At 36.6% G+C, this 24,721-nt stretch overlaps 2 protein-coding genes across 2 annotated transcripts in view; one reads left to right on the forward strand and one right to left on the reverse strand.

Moving 5' to 3' along the window:
• The window catches only part of LOC131936528 (protein SON), a 104,149-nt gene that overhangs the window by 53,410 nt on the left and 26,018 nt on the right, over positions 1–24,721 (reverse strand). The window lies entirely within an intron of this gene.
• On the forward strand, positions 18,561–22,294 carry LOC131936531 (uncharacterized). Its single transcript, XM_059293564.1, has 4 exons — positions 18,561–18,698; positions 19,117–19,223; positions 19,423–19,551; positions 20,770–22,294. Exons 1-4 carry the CDS (start codon positions 18,644–18,646, stop codon positions 21,238–21,240), a joined length of 762 nt encoding a protein of 253 aa, XP_059149547.1. The 5' UTR covers positions 18,561–18,643; the 3' UTR covers positions 21,241–22,294.

The following is a 24,721-nucleotide window of genomic DNA, read 5'->3' on the forward strand; positions in this document are numbered from 1 at the left end:
TTTAAAATCGAACTAAATTATCTGCCCCTAATAGAAACCCGGCTCTACGATTTGTAAACATTTAGCTTTGTAAACACATTTAGCGTGACTACAGCTCACCAGACAATGTGGGGGTGGGGTGGAGGTGGTAGTGATAGTGATAGAGAGAAAGAGAGGGGACTGCAAGGAGGCGCTTGCAGCTTGTTTTCTAACGCCCCCCCCCCCCCCCCAGAAGAGAATTATATATATAGATTAATATTGTTAAATGACGTCATTTAGAGGTTGGGTCTGGCCTTTTGCGCGTCATAAAAAAAGCATGACGTGATTTATGGATGTCCCCTAAATCAGAAAGTTTCACTCCGAGTGAACTGGGCACAATGCACATACATTTGTACATGAGAACATTGTGTGTCCGTCTTTTATGCATTACCATACCCTTCATGCTATTGTAATGAAAATTTGGAAAGTCTTTGAGTACACTCCCGCGATGGACTATGTGATAGGTCTAACATTTGTTTAAATATTGGAGTGACGGCTTCCCACGGAAATCCCCTTGACACCTTTGGTCCGCTTATTGAGTGTCATGCACAGGGTGATAGGTGTACTACTTGAATCACCAGGCTCGCCACCTTAGGGGCCTCCGCCAGGGACCGTGTCCCAAGAGCCGCGCGACGCCTCTTTCACTATCAGCGTAAACCGGGCGTGTTTGTGGTAGTGTGGACAAACTAGCGCCCCATCACTAAGTTGGGGTGTCTCAATGGTAGTGTGGACAAATTAGCGCCCTAACAACTAAACTGGGGCGTCTCGGTGGTTGTGTGGACAAACTAGCGCCTCAACAACTAAGATCAAAGCAATAAAGTGCCGACATGGTTTACATTTAATTACCACTGTTCTAGAAAACAAGACAAACGTCTAAAATAAATACACGATTGGTAACGTGCTGGTGGAAACCTCATTAAAAAAAAGCTGCGTCAGTTTGGTGTGTAGGACTAAATTTCAAATGTCGGTGCTTCTCACTTAGTTTATTAATGTGACCAGCTCACAGAAAAACAAAAAATAACGAGTAATAATAATAAAAAAAAGCTTGTTATTAAAACGTTTTTTTATGAAATTTTTTTTAGTACTTTACATGTTTTTATTTACAATAGAGTTACATGACTAAAAACCATTACGCAGCTATTGAACGTGATGACGCGCTTTTGCCGTGATGACGCGTGTGGATAGAACTGCCTACTAATTTGGTAAAAATTTTAATTAATTCATAAAAAATTAATCAAGCGACCAATTAAGTCAAATTTAATGTCACGATACATTGTCTTCATGTCTTGACCCACGTACCAATTACGAATTGTATCTGTCAGTTAGAAGTGCCTGCAATTTTGCTCGGCCGTTTCGATCTAAACAGACAGATAGACAGAGAAAGTGAGTTAAATAAAAGCTTGTAAAAAAATTAGAGCCGACACTTTAAAAATGTTTTCCATATCAAAATGAAAATAGGATGAAGCAAAACATCAACAACACACAATGTTGAGGAAGTTAAAAGATAAAAGCCATACGAAAAAAAACCCTATGTGCCTACATTACTTATTTACTACCAAATATTTAAATAAATATGTAAAAAAATGTGAGGCAGGTGTGTAAATTATCTTTTGTACATTTACGTATCGTGAAGATCAAAGTCGGATTATTATTAAAAACCACGAAGCCTTTATAGTTAATAAAGACACCACCCAAATTTTACACACCCAAAATCTTACATTTCTTAACAAGTAAATCACAATATTATTTATTACACATTTTTGACTTTCTTTCTGTGACTTTACTTCTGTGACTTTTTCCTAACAAAAACTGTGATTTCTTTTTCGATTTTTTTTCTGTGACTGTTTTTCCATTCACCAAGTTTTAAGTATCCCCCCCCCCCCCCCTGAGAAATAAGTCTAGTCTGAAAGAAAAACTGTGTTGTAGTTAGATCTACTTTTTAAAAAAAGCTGCATCTACTCCATGGCCGCCAGGTTCTAAAGGGTAACTTTACTAGTGAGTGGGGTAAAAAAAAATAGACTTGAATACTAATAGTCTATGTGAGATGTACCTCTGATAGGGGTCTACGACAAATTCCTGAAAGACACTTGTCCAAATGCCGTTTGCCCGAAGGACTTGTCCAAATGCCGTTTGCCCGAAGGCCGATTTCCCGAATGGACACTTGCCCTAATGCGACAAATGCCCGAATGGACACTTGCCCGAATGGGACAAATGCCCGAATGGACACTTGCCCAAATGCGACAAATGCCCGAATGGACACTTGCCCGAATGCGACAAATGCCCGAATGGACACTTGGGCACACTTGCCCGAATGGGACAAATGCCCGAATGGACACTTGGGCAAGTGTCCATTCGGGCATTTGTCGCATTAGGGCAAGTGTCCATTCGGGCATTTGTCGCATTCGGGCAAGTGTCCATTCGGGAAATCGGCCTTCGGACAAACGGCATTCCGTCAAGTGTCTTTCGGGAAAACGCCCGGCTCCCCTCTGATGATCATTATAATCTCCGTGGATGGCATCTCTGGCTACATGTTGTAAGGCATCTCTATGTTAGGCAGACTGGATCAGACTGGACCGACACCTGTTATATTCTAATAAACGAGATTGAGGCTGTGACCGCAAAAACCATAAACGAAACAATTCTAGAGTATTATTTAATTTTATTCAAACTACTTTTGTTGATGCGTCATTGTATGTGTGCTTGTGTGAGATAATTTATCTCATTTGAAAAGTTATTCTGTAATAGATTGAGATAATTGTGAGGTCAAGGGAACCCACTCTTCTGTATTAGTATTATATTTATATTGTTATCTTGAGTGATGTCCCTTACATGTTTTTATGTATATAAGCCTCTCGTCACTTCCGTCCCCCTCTCTCCTCATGGTGTGAATAAACTACTGTTAACAACCAATGTGGCTTCTCGTCAGTGATTACAATCTATCACATTGGCGACGAAGGATAAATAATCCACTAGAAAGAGCACCTACTTACGCAAAAAAGAGGTTTGCTAGAGCATATTAGCTAAGTATTTCTAGAATAATGGCGCTGTATGGCCAAATAAAAGAATTTGATTCGAATGATGAAATCATTCAGGATTATCTAGATAGGTTAAGCTTTTACCTTGAAGCAAACAACGTGACGATAGAAGCCAAAAAGAGAGCTGTTTTGTTAACAGTCATAGGGCCTCAACAATTTAGGCTACTAAAGGACTTATGCGCACCAGCTAGTCTAACTACCAAGAGCTTTAACAAGCTGAGCAAATTGCTAACAGACCACCATGCGCCTACCCCATCAAAGTTTCTATGTAGAGCTAGATTTGACAGTAGGACTCGTCAACCAAACGAGTCAATATCAGAATATGTTGCTGCTTTACGTCATCTAAGTAGATTTTGTGAATTCGGAGACACGCTGTCTGACAGACTATGTGAAAAGTTTGTGACAGGTGTAAACAGCCCTGATATTCAAAGAAAGTTGCTGCTCGAGTCAGATCTAACATTAGAAAAAGCAATACAACTTGCGACTTCATTCCAGCAGTCATCAGATGCGGCAAAATCTCTAACGCCTCCAGGGATCCATGCAGTAAACAGCAGGTTAGTCAACAAACACCAACCCAATCAGAGCATTTCAACTTATGCTAAACAGCCTGCTCGTTCAAAGCCTAGATCTAAATCTAGTAATAATTATCAAAAATGTCATCGATGCAAAGGTCCCCATGCATCTCATCGGTGCAAGTTCAAGTCTGCAACTTGTTATAAGTGCGGTAAGCAAGGTCACATTGCCAAGGCCTGCTTTGCAAAGTCTTCGTCTGTTGCTAAATCTAGCCAGTCAAGACAGTACCGCAACCAAAGGCAGCACTATGTTAACTCTCACCAAGACTACCTAACCCAACCAATGAACCACTCTACCTGTGAAAATGCTCAAACTGATTCGCAGCCGGATTTCAACCTGTTCTCTGTGAAATCAATAAGTCATGCCCCCATCAATGTACAAGTTAATATCAACGGTAAGAGCATCAGCTTCCAACTTGACACTGGAGCATCTCTAACAGTCATAACAAAGAAAGATTTTGACGCTGTCACCGGAGGATCAGTGCCTCTACAGCCATGTCACAAGTGTCTAACAACAGAGAGTGTATGGTTCATGTAAGTTATAATGGTCAAAGTGTTAAACTTCCTCTTCTTGTGGTTGAAGGAAATGGACCACCATTACTAGGTAGGAACTGGTTAAGTAATCTTAAGTTAAATTGGGAGAGTATATGTTCATTGAACAATGGAAAAGAATCTAGTCTTACTTCACTAGATAAAGTAATATCTGAAAATAAAAGTGTTTTTGGCAATTCAGGTTTACTAAATGATAGAACAGTGAAGTTAAGCATTAAAGACACAAATCCAAGATACTGCAAAGCTAGAGTTCCACCTTATGCAATGAGGAATAAAATTGAAAATGAGCTAAGTAGATTGGAATCTAATGGCATCATAAAGAAGGTAGACTATTCCGATTGGGCAACGCCCATTGTACCAGTGTTAAAGAAGGATGGTTCTATAAGAATTTGTGGAGATTATAAAACTACACTGAATAAGCAAATAGAGCTAAATAGGTACCCTATACCTAACATTGAGGAAATTTCTTTGAATTTGGCAGGAGGAGACAAATTCACTGAATTAGACTTTAGTCATGCTTACACTCAACTAGAACTGCATCCAGATTCAAAAGTCTATACGACAATAAACACACATAAAGGACTCTACCAATATGAAAGACTATGTTTTGGCATATCATCTAGCCCTGGAATTTTCCAAGCTGTCATGGACAGTATTTTTAAGGATATTCCAAATGTTTGTGTGTACTTTGACAATGTGTATATAACTGGTAAGAATGACACTGAACATCTTAAAACACTTGATAAAGTCTTGAAAATAGTTGGTAAAAAAGGTTTAAAGATAAACAAAGATAAATGTCAATTCATGCTGACAGAAATTAGTTTTCTTGGTTATATATTAAGCAAGCAAGGTATCAGACCTCAATCTGAGAAAACAAAAGCCATTAAAGAAGCACCCAAACCTGAAAATACAAAGTTCTGGGCTTGATAAATTACTATACAAAGTTCATAGGAAATCTGTCTGGTAAACTATCACCACTGTACAAGCTGCTACAGAAAAATGCAACTTGGCACTGGGGTAAACAACAAGAAGCTGCTTTTAATACAGCAAAAGAGGCTTTGTCTTCTGACACCTTACTAACTCACTATGACCCAGGGAAAAGACTTATATTAACATGTGATGCTTCACCAGATGGTGTAGGAGCAGTCTTGTCCCACATGGATGAGAAGGGTGACAGACCCATTGCTTTTGCCAGTAGATCTTTGAACCAGGCTGAGAAAAATTATTCTCAGTTAGATAGGGAAGGCTTAGGCATCATTTTTGGTGTTAAGAAATTTCATAAGTTCTGTTTGGTAGGAAGTTCACCATCTTTACAGATCATAAACCATTGCTAGGTTTATTTGGAGAAAACAAAACCCTACCTGAGCATGCCTCACCAAGAATTCAAAGATGGGCTATCACACTAACTGCATACAATTATGAATTGAAATACAAACCTGGATCTGAGAATAGTGCAGATAGTCTTAGTAGATTACCTTTAAAAAACCAAAGCCTTAGCTATGTACCAGAAGATGTATTTGTTCTCTTCACTATCATGGATAACTCCAATATAAATGTGAATGATATTAAAAGAGAAACACAAAAAGATGAGTGCTTAATAAAAGTATATGAGTACTGTAAGAATGGTTGGCCTGAAGAGTCTGTGAATGATGACTTAAGGCCATATACAGTAAGAAAAACAGAATTAAGTCTAAAAGATGGAGAAGATGCAGTCCATTATCAGTCAGAGTTGCCTAAACAAAGTATTTGTAACTTGATAAATGATTATGGTGATATGGCAATTTCAAATGTTTTAATTTAAAGAGAATACATTAGTAAGAAGGAATGTGATCATCAAACAACTTTGCTAACATCATTAGCACTTACAGAAACTAAAAGGGTAACATCAAAAGAAAAAAAAGATTTTGCCATTTAATACACCCACTTCAAATACTGGATCACAGTTGCAAAGTGATATGGTCCAGGATATTACTTTTAAACAGTATGTTTGGTTACAAAAAAATGGCACTATCAGATTACCTGAGAAAATTTATCAATCAAAGAAATCTATGTCAGTTAAGGATCTGAATAACAGCATAATACTTTCAGATGCCAATTCAAAAATAGTTCCATTAAATCATGACAAAATATCCATTGAAAGAGAATTTGGTGTTAATGATAATGTGTATCTGAGAAATTATGGGAGAAAGGAAAAATGGATACCAGGTCAAATTGTTCAATGTACAGGACCTGTGTCTTATAAAGTAAAAACAAATGATGGACTTATTGTCCGTAGACATGCAGACCAGTTAAAAATAACTTGTGCAGATAATAAGTGTGAATCTGTCAATCCCACCAAATCTGAACAGTTCACACCAACTCAGTTTGTTCCACAACCAAGTTCTGTTGATATGAGTGAACCAAGTTGTCTGGAGTCAGAAAATGTAAATTCTGGAGTTAATGATTTAAATCCTAGACCTCCTGAGATAGAGAATCCAAATGGTCAGAATATTGAGTCACCAAATCAAAAGCCACTGAGAAGGTCAAACAGGACAATCAAAGTCCCAAATAAGTTAGACCTATGATTTTATAGGTCAAAAGGACTTTGACATCATTGTTTGTATTTTAATTGTGTTGTAACATATTGTGCATTGTTTGTAAGGATGTAATCTACTATAGTGTTCATGTTACAATATAATTGGTGATTTTAGGATACTATCAATTGTTCTATTGAGAGATGTGTTATTGTGTTCTAAGGGTAAAGGGATGTAATAGATTGAGATAATTGTGAGGTCAAGGGAACCCACTCTTCTGTATTAGTATTATATTTATATTGTTATCTTGAGTGATGTCCCTTACATGTTTTTATGTATATAAGCCTCTCGTCACTTCCGTCCCCCTCTCTCCTCATGGTGTGAATAAACTACTGTTAACAACCAATGTGGCTTCTCGTCAGTGATTACAATCTATCACAATTCTAATAGTAATGTTCTAAAATAAAGCTGCATATATCCGAAATAATTACAAATGTTGGAGTTTATTTCAGGTTCCTATAATTAGTCCTCTTTTTCTTCTTCTTCGTTCTTAATTTTAGTGTTGAAATGGATCCCCACCAACACAATTAAGTATACGTGTCAACTGTTTATGCGCCATTGAGGCCATTGACTCCGATTTCAGCCTGCATTTCTTTATGGATTTGCTTTCATAGCCTTTGTCCAACAAAGAAACAAGTTAATTAAAAAGTCTAGTGACATTTAAGCGCAATTTCCTTATGTTATCTAAAAATAGCTCTGTCGTAGCGTAAATCAAGAGCAGGGTTAGTAAAACCATTGGTTAGTTATTAAAACGTTTTTTATTAAAAAAAAATTTCAGTATTTTACATGTTTTATTTACAATAAAGTTACATGACTAAAAACCATTGCGCGCCTACTGAACGTGATGACGCAGCCATTGAACGTGATGGCGCAGCTATTGAACGTGATGACGCGTGTGGTGTGGTTGGATAAATATGCCTACTAATTCGGTCCAAATTTTAATTAATTCAAAATTTTTTTTGTGACCGAATGAAAGGATATTTTTGAAAACATTCTTCGGCAATATTGTTCTAAATTATGGCAAAAATCGATTGGTACATGTTTCAAGTCGCTAAGTGGTCTGGTTGCCTAGATATGGGCCAAAAACTGCTTTTTTTCGAGGTTTTTTGGCTTTTCCGGGAAATCCATGAAAGAAACCCGGAATTGTTATGGCCTATGTTCATCCTCGTAACTTGCTTAACATAATTGCTTTTGGAACTAGGCATCGATATTGCTTCGTTGAGGAGGAGATACGACTTAAATCTGCGGACACACACACACACATCCATCCATCCATCCATCCATTCATTCATACATTCATACATCCAGAAATGACGGGTTAATAAACGCAATTCTCCAGAATGGAAATTGCGCTAAAAACTACAAGGCAGCAGTAGTTTGATTTTGGAGTTGTCTCTCCTAGAAGAGTGGCTGTCCCCAGCTAACGGGCCTCATCTACTCGACTATAAATAGTTTTTGTAAGCAGATAATAAAGAGATGTTAGAAGACTTTGACATAATAATATATATTAATATATTAATAATACTTATTCTCCATGCACTAGCTTCTGATCTAACATGTAACATTGTACCATGGAATTTCCACTCTGTATCAAGACATTCGCGTTTTTAATAAGGTGAAAATGTAACAGCCATGCAAGTGAGGGAAGTTAGTAATTTGTTAAAATTTAGTATTTTGTATTGCTTGAGATCATCTATCTATCTCTCTCTATATATATAATTCTCTACGTGGGACTATGCGGGACACCAACACCACGTACGCACACCAGGCATGCGCAACAGACCATATCGATATCACCCCCCCCCAACCCCACCAGTCTGGTGAACTGTAGTTCACGCCGAATGTTTACAGTCGTAGAGCCGGTCGAATTAGTGATGGCTACTAGGGGCAGATAATCTAGTTCTGCTTGATCTTTTCATTGTCGTCTGTAAACTGTCGTAACGGATGGCTACTTTCACGGAGGGGGGGGGGGGGGGAGAGAAAAAGGGAGGATGCTTATAATCGTCCGTCACGATTTTCAGTCGCAGTATCGGTAGTAATTAAAGGCAGGGGTGGCCACTCTGTGTAGCAATACGGCCCATAGTAGAAACTACTCGTTTTGTATTATTTGAGATCATTTTGTATTATTGAGATTAAAATTTTACAGTTTGTTTTATTTTTTATATTTTGTATTATTTGAGATTCTTAAGGAATTAACCACGCCCCCTACCTTCACGGCATTGTTATTAAGCAGAACCAATAGCTATAGAATACTTCCGGTTATTACTCTCGACCTAGAGCTCCATATCGAGTTGATAGAACTGTGTAGGCCTATACGTTTTGTAAAATGTTCAGTTTTTATTCTAGAATTCAAATGTTTCAAACAAATAATACATTTAAAAAAAACTTTTGCAAAACACTGAAGTATTAATTTATCTAAATAATAGACGCAGAACTAGAAAACACAATTCTGACGTATAACCATTCTGTTTCCGTAATTTTCAATGTAAAGTTATTCTTGTTTAACGTCACATCGGTAACAGATGTAACAAGCCTTCTCATTATTCTTGATTTCCAGCAGACGGCAAAAGCAATTTAGTTGAGACTCGACCTTGAATAAAAGCCACACTACAATAGCGTATGCAGAGGGGGAGGAAGGGGGAGCATTTATCCAAACTTCAAATAAAGAATAACTATAGTTGTTAATTTTACAGGTACCCGGCCTGGTGACCGTAGGTCATCCCACGACCAAACTGTCCTTCACGTTCAAAACCAGGTAACAAGATGTCGTATTTAAATCTGGAGGCAAAAGTCGGCAGAAACTCACGTGTCTTGCGTCTATCTACGTAGCTGCGTTAAATGCTCGATTCTTGCTAACGCTGCTGTTTGTTTCGCGCCAGCTATGTTCGGTTATCTAACGACATCCAAGGATTATCTCTAAACTGACATGTTTTCAATAAGTCAAAAACACTCATATATGTTGCACTGTACTGATCTGTCTATTATACCGTTTACTTAGGAAATAAGTAAATAAATCAATTTTCTTAATTTTGATTATTAGTTTGCTTATAAATGTGATATAAGAGTAGTTTAAAAATTTAAACTTAATGGGTTGTGGTCTGAGCTGTCCAAAGCAATTTTGAAAAAAAAACCAAAGCTTTTGTTTTTTAACTACAGTTAAGTATAAGGTTTATATTTTAAACAATTATATCCACATATTATTTTTCCTAAAAAAAAAATTAATTTTATAACAAGAACAAAACAATAAGCAGCACGCCTTTCCTTTTTATAATATGTTCATATATCTTTAGGATAATTACTACTAGTTTTGTAGCTAGTTATTTCCTCTGGTTTAAATTTTATCTTTTATTTTATTAATGGGAGATAATAGATTTTTTTGTTCGTTGACTTAATAGGATATAAACATACAGCAGAAACATATAATAAAATGAAACTTATGTTAAACACATACGTATGTCTTAGAACACAGGATATCGTGTATGAAATTGAGGAGGTCGAGAAAAAAATGGAGTCTAGACAACAAAACTGTATTCTGGACGAGTCAATTACCGACTTTTACTTATCCCTTGTCAACCCACCTAAACCCATGTCAATAGCTCTCTTGAAAATACTTGTCATAAATGTTACCGGTAAAGGTGGGGTTCGGTTACCAAGGTATTTTTCAATTAATCTGTTAGGATGGGGTTGATTTACCAAGGTTTCATTAATTTATTCACTTACTAGGGTGGGGTTCGTTAAACGATAGATGGTGTATATATATATATATATATATATATATATATATATATATATATATATATATATATATATAATAGTGATTTAGAACGTAACCTATCGGAAAGGTTGAAGTAATCAACCGGAAAATGGAATAAACCAATCGGAAAACAAAAGGAACCCATCGGAAAAGTTGAAGTAACCCATCGGAAAAGTTGAAGTAATCTATTTCAAAAGTTAAAATGGAGAATGTGAAGTAACCCATCGGAACAGTTGAAGTAATCCATTGCAAAAGTTAAAATGGAAAAGTTGAAGTAACCCATCGGAAAAGTTAAAGTGGAAGTAACCCATCGGAAGGCTGAATTAACCGACTAAAACGCTTGAAGTATTACTATAGCCCTATACATCATAAGAAGCTGCACGCAAATATACAGCAGTGTGACAGGACTGACCATCTGTTTCCTCAACCTTCAAAGAAGCTGTTAACTTTTTTTTTAGCGACTACATAAGTAACATATGCTACAAACGTCGATTTTATTTCTTTCTACCAGCAGATGACGTATCAAATTAATTACGTTGCGTTGGACTCAACCGTCATTATATGCTAATTAGGCCTCAGCAAAAAAGTACACAAAACATACATATGTACATAATCCATAGCACATTAGTTTAAGTAAGCCAATGCAAAAATTTAATTTCAGTAAAACAATATAATAGTTACATATTTGGATAGGGGCTGTCAATCTGATTGTAGATCAGTTTGAATTTTTAAAATCTGAACATTAACAAAAAAGTTATGAATTTTTTAGTCATTAAAAACAGCAGTTTTTTTCAGACAACAGGGATAGACACTGAAAGAGGAAAAATACTGGGAGGGTATGGACCAAATTTTTAAGAGTTTTTCACTAAAAGTGGTATTAAAGCAAGCATACTTCACCAATTAATATCATTTTATGATATTTTATAGATTTTTGTATTCCAAATCCAATTATGCTATTTTAAAAAGTGTCTTTTGATTACATAACAGACTTATTTCATGGATTATGTAATACCCCCTTCAATTTTTTTAGAACATCTGATAATCCGTGTGATAAGAAGTCATTCTTTAAATTAAACACTGTTTTAAACCATAATATGACATTTGTATATAATGAAGCTAATGGTGATATTTAAAATGGTCGAACATTATTACATAACTATAAAGTTCAGGTTTTGTAATTCGCACCCGTTGCTCAAAATATACCATATATTTATTTTAAAATCTCTTTTGCTCATTGTCAGTTAACTTAAGTGAATAGCATTCTTGATGAAAATATAACTAACACAGTTTTAATGCAAAGAGAAGGATGAAATAACAATAGTATATTTGTGATGATGTAACTTCTTAAAAGATGTTATGTAATCTATGTGCAATCCTACAGGCCTACTCTATTCCAAAAATATAGGCATATCTTATTATATTTATATTTCTTGTTACTTTAAATATCATACAACTTTCTATAGAATTAGTCTAGTTACAAATGTGTCTGATCAGAATCAGTGTGCTTTTTGATAATTTTGTAATATTTTTAAACACATTAAAATTGATAATTTTTACAATTTTAATAAAAATAAACATTGGTGGAAAATTGTTTTTTTTTATCTTGTACAAGGTAGTGTAAGTTATAGGTCTATTACAAATATTTATATATGCTCAATGTTTATGCTAGTAGTAGGCTTATATATTTTGTACGCCTACCAGTAGGCCTATTACATTGGGGAATAAAGCACGTGTTTGAGTGCTTGACTGTGTGTAGTAGGTTCTAGGCATTGCTTAAGTTAGATTCACGTGTCTGGCTAAACACAGACGCGTTTATCACCACCAGCTTTTGCCTAGATTTATTTCAATCAGACATGTGGGTAACCAGATCTTGACCAACGAATTTTACTGCCCTATTACGTAAACACGACCGCTAGATAGGCTAGTCGGCCAACCCGATTAACGTGTCAGACAAATATTATGCACTTTCAGAGACAAAAGTCTGGCAAGATTTCGTGATTTATGCCCGAGGCCTAGTAACATCAACTACACAAAATGAAGGGGAAGGGAGGTGGGGTATGAAACCACCGCGAGCCGCTCGGGTACCGTACGGGTGTTACACAACATCAAAGGCGCCGACCGTCGACTTGTCGCGTCACGGAGCAGGGGGGCGGGGTGAGGCTATGGATGTTACGTTGGGTGCTACATACCGTGTAGGATGGTCAGTGACTCCCCATACCCACCCCATCCCATTTTGGTCGATTTGGCAAGCTAGCTACCTCCACGTTGTTAAGGGTATTAAAAAAATTTTAGTCAACAGAAAAAAAGGGCCCCGGGTAAAATTAAATTTATTTTTTAAAACAATTTTTACGAAAAATTTAATGTACAAAATAATCAAACGTTACACGAATCACATCAGCACTGTTTGATCGGGCCGCAGCTAATCAGATTAAATTCTTTAGAAGATTAATTTTGACGATTAGTTCTGAGCCGTAAATACTAATACAATTTTTTTTTGCCGTTATGAAACATGCCTGTCTACTTAAATATAAAGTCGCAATGCCCGACGAGTCAAACACGGGAACACATGTATCTATCTTAAGAAATTGTTGATAGTCTCATCCAATCGGTTCAACCACCTTTACTGCCCACATTTACCACGCTCATTGCATAACAAAGCATAGGATCAAAACAGAAAGCCGACAAGGTTCAAAGGCTGTCATTCACACAAAACGTCAACAACACACAATATGTTCGGACACGGCCGACTGAGGAGAGGCCGAACAGAGAGTAGCCTACTGCAAAACATATGCAAAACACAATGATGTGCCTAAATTTCTTTTATAATTAATTTTTCTACCGCGTAGAAATACGTAACAAAAGTTGAGATTGTTGTGTAAACTATCTTAGAGTGTTTTTTTTTTTTACTTACAATTGTTATAAACCATAATGCTTTTAACGTCTATAAATAACATAAGCTATAAAAAAATACAACCCATAACAATAAACATACAAAATTTTACAATTTTCATCAAATAAATCAAAATATTTCTGAAAAGATTTTTGTGACTTTTTCTGTGACTTTATTTCTGTCACTTTTTTTCCGATAAACGTTTTCCATTGTGACTTTTTTCTGTGACTTTTTTTCCTAGCCAAAACTGTGACTTTTTTTCTGTTTTTTTTTTCCTGTGACTTTTTTACCGTTCAGCCTTATTACAGGGCCTAAAATGACATATCATACGTATTTATAAACGTCGAGATTTCAGAAATACAGCTCAAGGTTCAAATTAAAACTCGGTTCATAAATAGCCCAAATAACTTAGTTCAACTTTGCGGTTCGATATCTCCAAAAGTATTTAGCATATTTTCTCCAAGAACCTTGAGCGTTATACGTGAACATTTAATCTATTCTTCTACCAAGTTTCACTGTTGTAGTACGAAAACTCAAAGAGTCTATAGACTCAAAGTAACACCCCCCTTTTAAAAAGGTGAAAAAGCCTCCCCTCTAATCGTTACGTCGCCGCGGGGGGGGGGGGGGGGGGGGTAAAAATAGCGAATCAATCGAAGATTTTTTCAACACAGAAATCAACCTTATACAGTTTAAAAGGTTATTCAATTACAAATATAATTATGTATAATATGTTAATATAACTACAATGAAAGCATGCAAAAAACAGAGTTGAACATGCAGAGGGTTGCGGCATTGGCTTAGCTAAATTAATGGCATATCTGTCATGAAACTGAGCTTAGATAAAATTAAATATTTCATCGAAGATGTAGACATTCACTGAAAAAAAAATATTATTCTTCGCTTAAATTTAAAAAAAAAGAATATAAAATGATGAAAACGACAGTAAAAAAATGTATTTAAGAAAAATGCCTAAAGCCAGAAGTAGAAAATTAATTTAAAAAATAAGATAAATGTAGTAGGTAAACACCCACGTAAGGCAGAGATAAACGTAACGTAACGTTTCCCTTTCAAACCTGACGGTCTATGGGGCAAGTGAAGTAGAGTTCACTTGTTTCTGTAACCTCGGCATATGACGAGATAGTGTGGTCAGCACTATGCCCAGCCGCCTTTACTTTCCATAACGTGAGTTAGGTACCCATCAGAGTTGGGTGGACTCTGGGACGGTCTACTGACTTGAACCCGGATTCGAACTCGAGACTTACGGGTTAGCAGTCCAGCTCTCTACCGCTAGACCACTCCGTCCCATAAGGCAGAGATAAAAACTATAGATAAATTCAACAGCAAATTTGAGGGGAGGGGGTTGTAGGCTGAGATGTGACGTCATTTTAGGGGGGGGGTCGGCTTTTTGTGACGACGTGTGACGGAGGGAAGGGGGGATGTACAAATATTTTTAAAAAGCTTGACGTCATTTACGGATGACCCCTTTGTATAAAAAAATATACTTAAGGCAACACATACACAAAATGTGTATTAAATCTGATCATAGCCTTATGGGTTATTAGTGTTATTATTTTACTATCAGTTGTATTGTATTCACGGTAGAGGGGTGGCTTAGACCCCCTACCGGTTGAAATATATATATATATATATATATATATATATATATATATATATATATATATATATATATATATATATATATATATATATATATATATATATATATATATATATATTGTAACCCGACACTAATATAATTTTACCGTTGACAACCTGGTCTTCCAGGATTGGGGCTTGAGCAAAATGTCAGCAACATTATATTTTGTAAAAAAACAAATCGCTATAGAAACGCAGTCAGAGAAAAATATAGGCAGCTCGGACCTGGGGAAAAAATAGATCTGCCTATAGAAAATGTATGTAGCTGGGTGGTAAAAGCCAGTATATATTGGTAAATACCAGGTTGACGACATTTTTTCCGCAATGTCCACCATCAATATTGGATCTTGGAATGTCAGTACGATGTATAAAGCTGCAAAAGCAATCTCAGAAATGAGACGCTATAAATAGCTATCCTGGGGTATCAGCGAGCCAAAGTTGACTTGCCCAAAAAAAAAAACAACTAATAACAGGAGAGCTACTGCTGCTCCCAGGTTACGAGGAGGAAAGAAGTCGCATTCATGCTGTCAAAACCAAGCACAAAGGGCTCTCATTGGGTGGATCATAACAGCCGCCCCCTTTAAAACTAAAATAAGACGTATGGACATAATACAGGCCTACGCCCCAACAAATGACAGCAAAGAAGAGGACTAAAATGAGTTCTACAATATGCTAAAGACCATTATCCAGAATCGTCCAAAAGAGTAATCCTTATACTCATGGATGACTTAAATGCTAAGATTGGAAGCGAAAACAGAGGATATGAAGACATTATGGGACAGCAGGGCTTAGTTGAGATGGAGAAAGATTAGCTGACTTCTTCAGATGTTGACGTAAATAGGTGTTTAGTTTTTTCCTTTTTCTCCTATTAAATACAAAAATATATGTTTAATACTTTGCAGTTTTTGTTTGGTAATGCAAAAACATGTATATAAACCAAGCGCTTACAATATAGGGTCTACTTCATACTAAAACGTTCAAAATATACTTATTTTTTCAACACTTTCTGGGCTCTACTTTTAGCATTTAGGCCAAGTAAAGATGTTGCCGAAATTTTTCGGATTTATAGTATAGCAAGGTGCACATGGCATATTATTGAATTTTCGTGGACGTCCACGAGGGGGGGGGGGGGGGGGGGGGGGGCTCGCGCGACGCGTGTAGAAGGGGGTTTGGGGAGGAAAGTGGTCTAAAATTCAAAATTTTGTGTACGTCATAAATGGATGACCCTTATGGCAGGTTTCACTATTCCTGTTCCTGCTGGCACTTGACTGGCTTATGAAAATATCATCTGAGAAAAAGTGAAACGGTATACAGTGGACAATAAGGAACCAGCTGGATGACTGACAGACGAAGGCCTAAAATAATTGGATAAATTCACCTACCCTGGAAGTATTTTTTATGTAAGCCCTGCTGGGGGGGGGGGGGGAATAACTAAAATCTACCCTTCTAGGCTTATCTAACTACCGTCCGGTCAGTGCAAGTCCGGCTGAACCCAGACTGGTTAATAACCTTAACCTTAGCCTAAATAAAAACAAAAAAACATTTAACAATTAATCAAATTTATTAACTGGAACCAATCAAAATAGAGAAAAATAATAGATAAAATAAACTACAGACACTAAACAAAACAATATACACAAAACACGACGAAACAAAACTCAATGGGACAAAACACGACTAAACAAAACACAACGGGACAAAACACGACTAAACAAAACAGACTTTAGCGTGACAAAACAATATACACAAAACAATATACACAAACACCCAGCCAAGTTGCACAAGCAACATTACTGCAAGCACGAGGTGCCCACACATAAACTGATTCGATCTACATTTCGCCTCGGGTCAAAAAGAAAGAAATTATCCGAGCGGTCAGTTTTTATACTGACCGCTTCGGGCGGAAGGAGAATCCCCGTAGCCGCTGTCCAGTGGACCATTCACTCACAGATTCGTACCCAATAAAATAATACAAAATAAATAATCCATTCACCCTCTCACATTGATAACATTGACAGACAAAGCCCTAGAAGAATTAGATAGATTCACCTACCCTGGAAGTATTGTTGATAACATTGACAGACAAAGGGCAGACATAATAATAGGACGGACAAGGCAAGAGCATTCTTTAACCAACTAAAAAAATGTTCGGAGATCTGGAGATTTAAGTTTTAACCCTTGAAATAAAAATCTAGGTCTTCAACACACTGGTAAAACCAGTTTTATTTTCTGGAGCTGAGACATGGAGAATTACTTCAACAGATAAGAAGAAAATACAATAATTTATAACACATACCTCAGAAAGATCCTTTAATTTTGCAGGCCTAAAACCATCAGAAATGAGGTACTATGGCAACGGACAAATCAACTGCAGCTAAAGAATAGATCATCCAGAGAAAATGTAAATGGATTGACCACACACTCAGGAAGTCCGTGTCCAGCATAACAAGACAGGCCCTCAACTTGAATTCACAGGGCAAAAGGAAAAGAGGCAGACCAAGAAAGACCTGACCTGGAAGAATACACCAAGAAAATTGGATTCACCTGGGGACAGTTGGAGAGACTAGACCAGGGCAGAGACGCCTGGAAAGTTCTCGTCAGTTTCCTTTGTCCCAGGAGGGGCGACAGGCAAACCTAACCTAATTTTAAAAGAAGTTTTTAACGTTGGAATAGACGGGTAACATGATTATTATGTTTAAGCTATGCTATGAAATCCCGCGAACTCTAACATTAGAAAACATAATAATTAGAAAAAATAATTAGCTTAATTGAATACTTTTAAAATTTCTGTATAATTTATGCAATACAGTTTTTATGAAAATGCTAACATTAAAAAAAAAACCATACTATTTCTATGATGTGGTTACAACACTTGCTTATTTTTTATTCCAATAAAGTGTATCGACTTCGAATCAGGACAACACCTGTGTTTGAACCTAATAAACGAAGGGCTAACAAGCTGCAACCAGTTTTAATCTGCTTTGATCTTGTTAACTTAAAACCTCAGAAAATTGACCCTTATGTAAATGGACGAAGTAGAGTACAAAATATTTTAGCTTACTGTAGTAAGTGTTAAAAATAAAATAATGTGTTACATAATTTTTACGCCTCGATTAACGCAATTAATTGTTATACTGAAAAACACAAAATAGTTGTAAAAAATATGCGCAAAAAATCAATCGAAAAACTAAGCAAGGAAAAGATAGACAAACAATTTTTCTTAATTCTAACTCTTGTAGGTGAAAAAGAGTGTAGTTTGACAAATTAGATCACGCAAGATAATCTATATAGGTAGGACCGAGATAAAAAAAAAATCGAAAGCTACAGACTACAAAAAAAAATTAATTCAAAATACACTAAAATAGTTTTGGCTGCAAGAAAATCATTTACCCGGGAGATCACATTTGCTTAATCCGCTGATAGAGTTCTTTTGATGTTAATCGGCATTTTAAAATTCCACCAGATTGAAGGTAATGTTAATGACGACAAAAAATAATATAAAAGCAAGAGGTCTTAGACTTGAAAGTCGACAGCAGTAACCCAGACTACAACAATACTATTAAAACAACAAGAAAATAAAAAAGACGCTCGCCATGAAGATGTTGACGTTTCTGGTCCTGGTAGTCACGAATATTCTTCTCTGTCAAGGTAAACAAACACAGCTCTAGAGTTTGTTGAGTTGATTGTTTTTGGTCAACTAAACACATCTCTAGTCTTTTGAGTTAATTGTTGATGTTTTGTTGTCAACTAAACACATACGCATCTCCAGTCTCTTGAGTTGATTGTTGATGTTTTGTCATCGTTGTAGTGGCAACTTAATTTAGAACGAGGACTAAAGTCGAAAATAAAATAAATATAAAAACCTTTATTAGATCAAGCTTTGAAATGCACTGGAAATGTAAAAAAATAAAACAACTTCATTTATAAAATCTTTGGCCTCTAAAATATATGTTCTCACAAGCGAACAATGCATTCAAAAGCTTGTTATTATAAAGTTTTATTTATTTGTTTATTTATTATTGGTATACACAACCTTACGAGTCAATGTATACAACATGTGTTTCAGTGGCTGGGGAAGACTATGAGGAGACAGCTTGTCTTGACTGCCAACAGTTGCTGCAAAAACAAAATAAAATCATCAACCAGCTGAGTCAAAAGGTCCGAAATTTGGAGGTAAATCCTATTACTTAAGCTTTCAATTACTATCTGATATCAAGAGAATTTGATGGTTCAAGCGTATTAATAAATTCAAATAGGGTTTGATTGGAAGCGTAAGACCATTTTTACATACACCTGATATGTTTAGCACGCTTTGTCTATTTGCTGACTTAAACATCTGACAAACTATGCGAGTGTTTCATGACTATTTCAGGCCACGCCAAGATCAGGAGCCGAGTGGACACTGGCGTTTCGTGGCACAGCTTACATAGGAAAATCTGTTTATGACGCCTATAAGGACGGTACTGGGATCCCGAGAGAGGTGGAACCCGGATGTAAACAGGTGCGTTGACCAGATAATGTTCGCTTGGTAAGGCTAAATATTTAGGACTAGAACTTTTCTACTACATTGCTCTTTACGGCGATGCTGAATAGAAGCTGAAGTTTTTAATATTGTAAAAATATCTTAATTTCAACCAACCACTAAGGGTTTAATCAATGCAAGTCAAAACTTGTCTTGAGGTTGCAAACATTAAAAAGACAATGAGTGTTATGGGTCTGCCCTAGCGACTTTCGTCTGAACCTGTTTTGTGTAGATTTTAACCAAATTAACCACGCTATTTTGTTCTTGTAACGCACAAAAAGTAAGACACCTCCTAAAATGACGTCATACTTTTGCCGCCATCTTTCCCTCACATAATTTTTTTCCAAAGTGGGTGTACTCAATCTATAGGGCTTTTAAACTAAATAATTTTTTCCTTTCGCATGAAAACGGCTTGTATTAAATTTTAGAAAATATGGTTCAATCTTCGATTCCTGATCAATTTTAAAAACAATAAAACAAATTTACAAAAAAGCTTTTTAACTGTAAAACGAAATGCCCAAATTCACTCGGCGTGGTCGAGTCGGTAAAAGCTCATGGTTGCTAAACCAAAAAGTCTCGAGTTCGAACCCTCGGGCAGATGAGGCTCGTTAGCTGGTGACAGCCACTCTTCTAGGAGAGATAACTCCAAAATCAAATAACTGCTCCCTTGTAGTTTGTTCTTGGTTGGACAAAGGCTATGGAAACAAATCCAAAAAGAAAAGTAGGCTGAAATCGGAGTCAATGGCCTCAATGGCGCATAAACAGTTGACACGTATCCTTAATTGTGACGGAGGCGTGGTCGAGTCGGCAAAAAAGCTCATGGTTGATACATTCGAAAAAGTCTCGAGTTCAAACCCTCTGACAGATAAGGCTCGATCCCTTCCAACACTAAAAAATTAAGAACGAAGAGGAAGAAGAAGACTAAAAAAAGTTGTTAAATTTATTAGTGTTACGTCTTACTTTTCTAATCCCTCTCTCATCGCGTCATGCATCGTCACTAAAGTCCGAAGCTCGATTTCCCTAGAGTGTTACGACATTTTTTAAATTACAATTTTCTAGTAAAATTTTACTGACATATTAAAAATTGATAAATTTTTTTTAAAAATAATCATCAAGAAAAAAGATTTCTTCCATATTTCAAATTTCCTAAAGACCACTTATGACTAAAGACTTATTGAAACGTTTTTACATGCTCAGGTGACCGACCCCCTACCATGTAAGAACCACTACAGAAACTCAGAAGTGTTCGATAATTGGGAAAGAGTTCAGGAAGTCGCTTTCATCCTGTACTCCAACTACCAGAAGGTCAAGGAGATTTTGTTTGACGGCACAAAAACAAACTACATGACCTGGTTCGACAAGTCCAAGGTCAAGTTCTCTTCCTGGAATCAGCTAAAGGACACCCAAACCAACATTTTTTCGATTTCAGGCGATATCAGGGTCAATCTAAAGAGGGCATTCTACATCAACAACTTGTATAATGGATGCGAAGATAAAGGCTGGTTCGTCGCGCTTGACATGGCCTACGGTTCTTGTCCATACGAGAAAATAGACAGATTTCCGGTCTTCTTATATGCAAGACATAATCAACCGGAAAACTTCAACAGTGGAGCCCTCGACAAGGCGGACACGATGGCTATCTTTGTCAAGTACTACAGCACACCGTAACGTGTCAGATTGAGGCCCGATACTTGGTCAGTTTAAGTAACGCTTTAAAATCAATAAATAATGGTGGCATTTAGAATGTTTCTATCTATTAATCTCTGTATGGTTTTGCTTGCTAAGTTATATTACTGGCAACAAAATTGTGTACACATGAAAATGCGCAAAAAAAAAGCAAATTAAAAAAAATTATACCCACAGAAAATGTATCACAGGACGCTCAACAATTAGACTTACGGCAATGTGTTTCTGTGTTCTTATGCGTGCTTGTTTGAGTTTGTCTGTATACATACACAAATATCTTTTATTTCTGTTATTTTAATTGAAAAAAAAACATTTATAATAACACGCTTTTAAATGTACTTTCCTTAATAAAAGCTTTGGTCGCTAAAATATGAAAAATATCTAATTTTTATATATACGAGCAGCCGAGAGAGTGATTTTTTGCTTTGAGTTACGAGAAAAATTATTTGAGATACGAGTAACTTGATCCGCGGGTTTTATAATTCATGGCGAAAAACATCTGAAATAGTTGCAGTTGATCGTACATTGCAGCTATTTAAAAACTTTGTCTAACTTTTCGAACTAATCTCCCCAACATTCTGAAAGGTTGTAGAAACAAAACCACTGTAGCAGATTTTAAACGGCCTTCTCAATAAAAGGAGTAAAGCGTGCAAAATTAGGCAAAGCGTAGTTAAGAGAAAATCAGTCACGAAAAGTAAGCAAAAGTAATAATAAATTATTATCAAGTAGCGATTAAGTTCAACTATGTTTTCGTGAATTTTAATAAAGTTAAATTAAGTTTAGGGATTAGGTGTAATATTAAAAGTGTAAAGAATAAATCAAATAAAATTTACCGTAAGAGTTAGCATTAACAATGAAGAGTATCAGTGAATTAAGTAAAGCTCTTTCACCCTACACCTGCGCCATCATCTCTAGTAAGCTCAGGTCAATTGATTTTCAAAGAATATTATCTTTATAAAACAGTTTATTTCTTAATATTTACCTTTATTCTGTTTGAATGCAAAATTTGTTTTAATAAGCACATTTTTTCTTATTAATACATTCTTTATTAACATACGCACCAAAAACATGGAATAGCAATTTGGGTGGCTGACTGGAACGAATTAATCACATATTATGTAATTTCAATAGGGATAAAAAACTGTTTTGATATAAAAACAATTTGATATATGAGCAATGATATGGAACGAATTAAACTTGTATTTCGGGGTACCTGTGTATTTACATAATTTATTATAAATAAAATTTATACACGTGAAAAAAAATAACACGTTATAAGACACAATAAAAACAAAAGGCCAATTACACTACTGTGGATAACTACACATTTAACATTTGGCAAAATCAAACGTGTGTCAAGCACACAGTGCACTTTATAATTTTTCAATTACCTCCACACAAAGCACATCCTTATTAAGTTACAATGTTCAAAAACACAATATTCTCACTATTTATAGAAATTAAAAGGTTTTTTTCTTTTTTTTTTTTCAATAAGCAGAAAAGTTAAAATATTAAGCAAGAAATTTTTTTAACAGAAATAATTAATGATATTGTATAGTAATATCCGTTCTCAGAGTTAATTTAACGTTCTCAACACTGAAAGCTGACAGGAAGGGGATTCCTAGAAAGTTGGACTTTGGGCTAACAGAACCAGACATTTTCACCTGATTTTTGCCCGAATACCGTTTGCCCCAAGGGCGATTTCCCCAATGAAAATTTGCCCGAACTGACATATAAGGAAAATCTGTTTATGCTGCCTACAAGGACGGTACTGGGATCCCAAGTGAGGTGGAACCCGGATGTAAACACGTGATAATACCACGCGTAGGCTACAAACATACACGGGTGAAATAAAATATGTTACTGCCAATAAGTAGCAATAAGTTGCACAATAAGAACTACTTAAATAAATACTTAACACCTAACTCGTGCGCAACATGCGGCACTAGCAGGAATAATACAGAAAAGTAATCTAACGAAGACACTCCACCCCTAGTCTGCAACATGCAGCACTAGTAGGAGTAGTACAGTAATATGAAACATAATATTACCTTCATTAGGTCTACATTGTCATTGATCTACCTCTAGGTACCGTCACCCTCAGTGTCCAAAGACAGCAGCCTTGGGTCTGTCTGACACGGCTAGGCACGAACTACTCATAATCCCATGTCACATGACATGAGACACAGGTAAAATCGCTCACTGAAGAGCATGCAAAAAACTACACATCAACAGGGGCCGCAACCCAATGAATTACAACTTTATTCTTATCCCCCCCTTGGCTGGTAACCATATGTGTTACACCGCCCCCCCCCCTCACAAATAAATGTACAATGGAATATACATTTACATTTACAACTCATAAATAATTGTACTTAAAAAATTCAGTACAGTAATACATAGACATTTACCCTAACAACTCAAATATATTAAACCGGTAGAGGCTCCAGTGCTGGTACTGGTCACCACTTGATGCGCCAGGTTGAGTCGCTCGACGGGTCGTCGTTGACGGGTTGACCTCCGCAGCTCCGCTGGTGGTTCTGGGTTGATCAAAGAGTCATCCTCCTCCGATGCCTCGTCCCTCGCATTCACCTCGTCCAGATTTGGGGCTGGCCTTACCATCACCTTTTCTTGTCCGTCCCGGGCGACCACCTCTGGCACGAAAGGCGTTGCCTCCTGCCGAAGTCTGGTGGGGACCACCACCTTGATTGTCAGTTCCTCACCATCTGTTTCTCTGGTTGAGATGATCTCTCTCCGTCGCTCACCCTCCGCCACAGTGGGTTCTGAACTCGACATCAACTACACATCAAGAGGGGCCGCAACCCAATGAATTACAACTTTATTCTTTATTCTTATCCCCCCCCCCTGGTAACAATATGTGTTGCAAATATGAATAATTACTTAAAGTTAAGCAAATACAAGCATAATTATAAACAAATAGGCCTAGATTAAAATTTCTTAAATGAAATATAATTTGCTGATACCACATGGGCTATTACACATTTTTTTAGTATTTACTACGAGCCGGCCCGCGGCATAACATACGCCGCTATTTAGTTGTTGTTTTTTCTACTTTTCAGTAATTCATAATTTGTTAATTCGACAGTACCAACGCTGACACTGAAAATATTTCTTTAAAACACTATAAGTAGCTCGTTAAGGACCATAGCCCCCCCCCCTTCCTCCCCTCCCCATGTTTAAAATCGTTTCAAACTAAATTATCTGCCCCTAATAGCCGTCACTAAACCCAACTCCACGAAGGTAGACATAGCGTGAACCACAGCTCACTAAGATCATGTAGGGGTGGGGATGGTAGGGACCGCGCTTGCAGCTTGTTTTCTAACGGCTCGCAGAAGATAATTATATATATAGATAGTAAACTCTAAACTACTTATTAAAGACATGGCCTACACTGTCAACATAGCTAAACAAAAGGAAGTAGGTCTAGGGGGGGGGGGGGGCT

The sequence above is a fragment of the Physella acuta genome, unplaced genomic scaffold (assembly GCF_028476545.2).
Source record: "Physella acuta isolate Inbredline_101_S28 unplaced genomic scaffold, ASM2847654v3 ptg000179l, whole genome shotgun sequence".
NCBI lineage: Eukaryota > Metazoa > Mollusca > Gastropoda > Physidae > Physella > Physella acuta.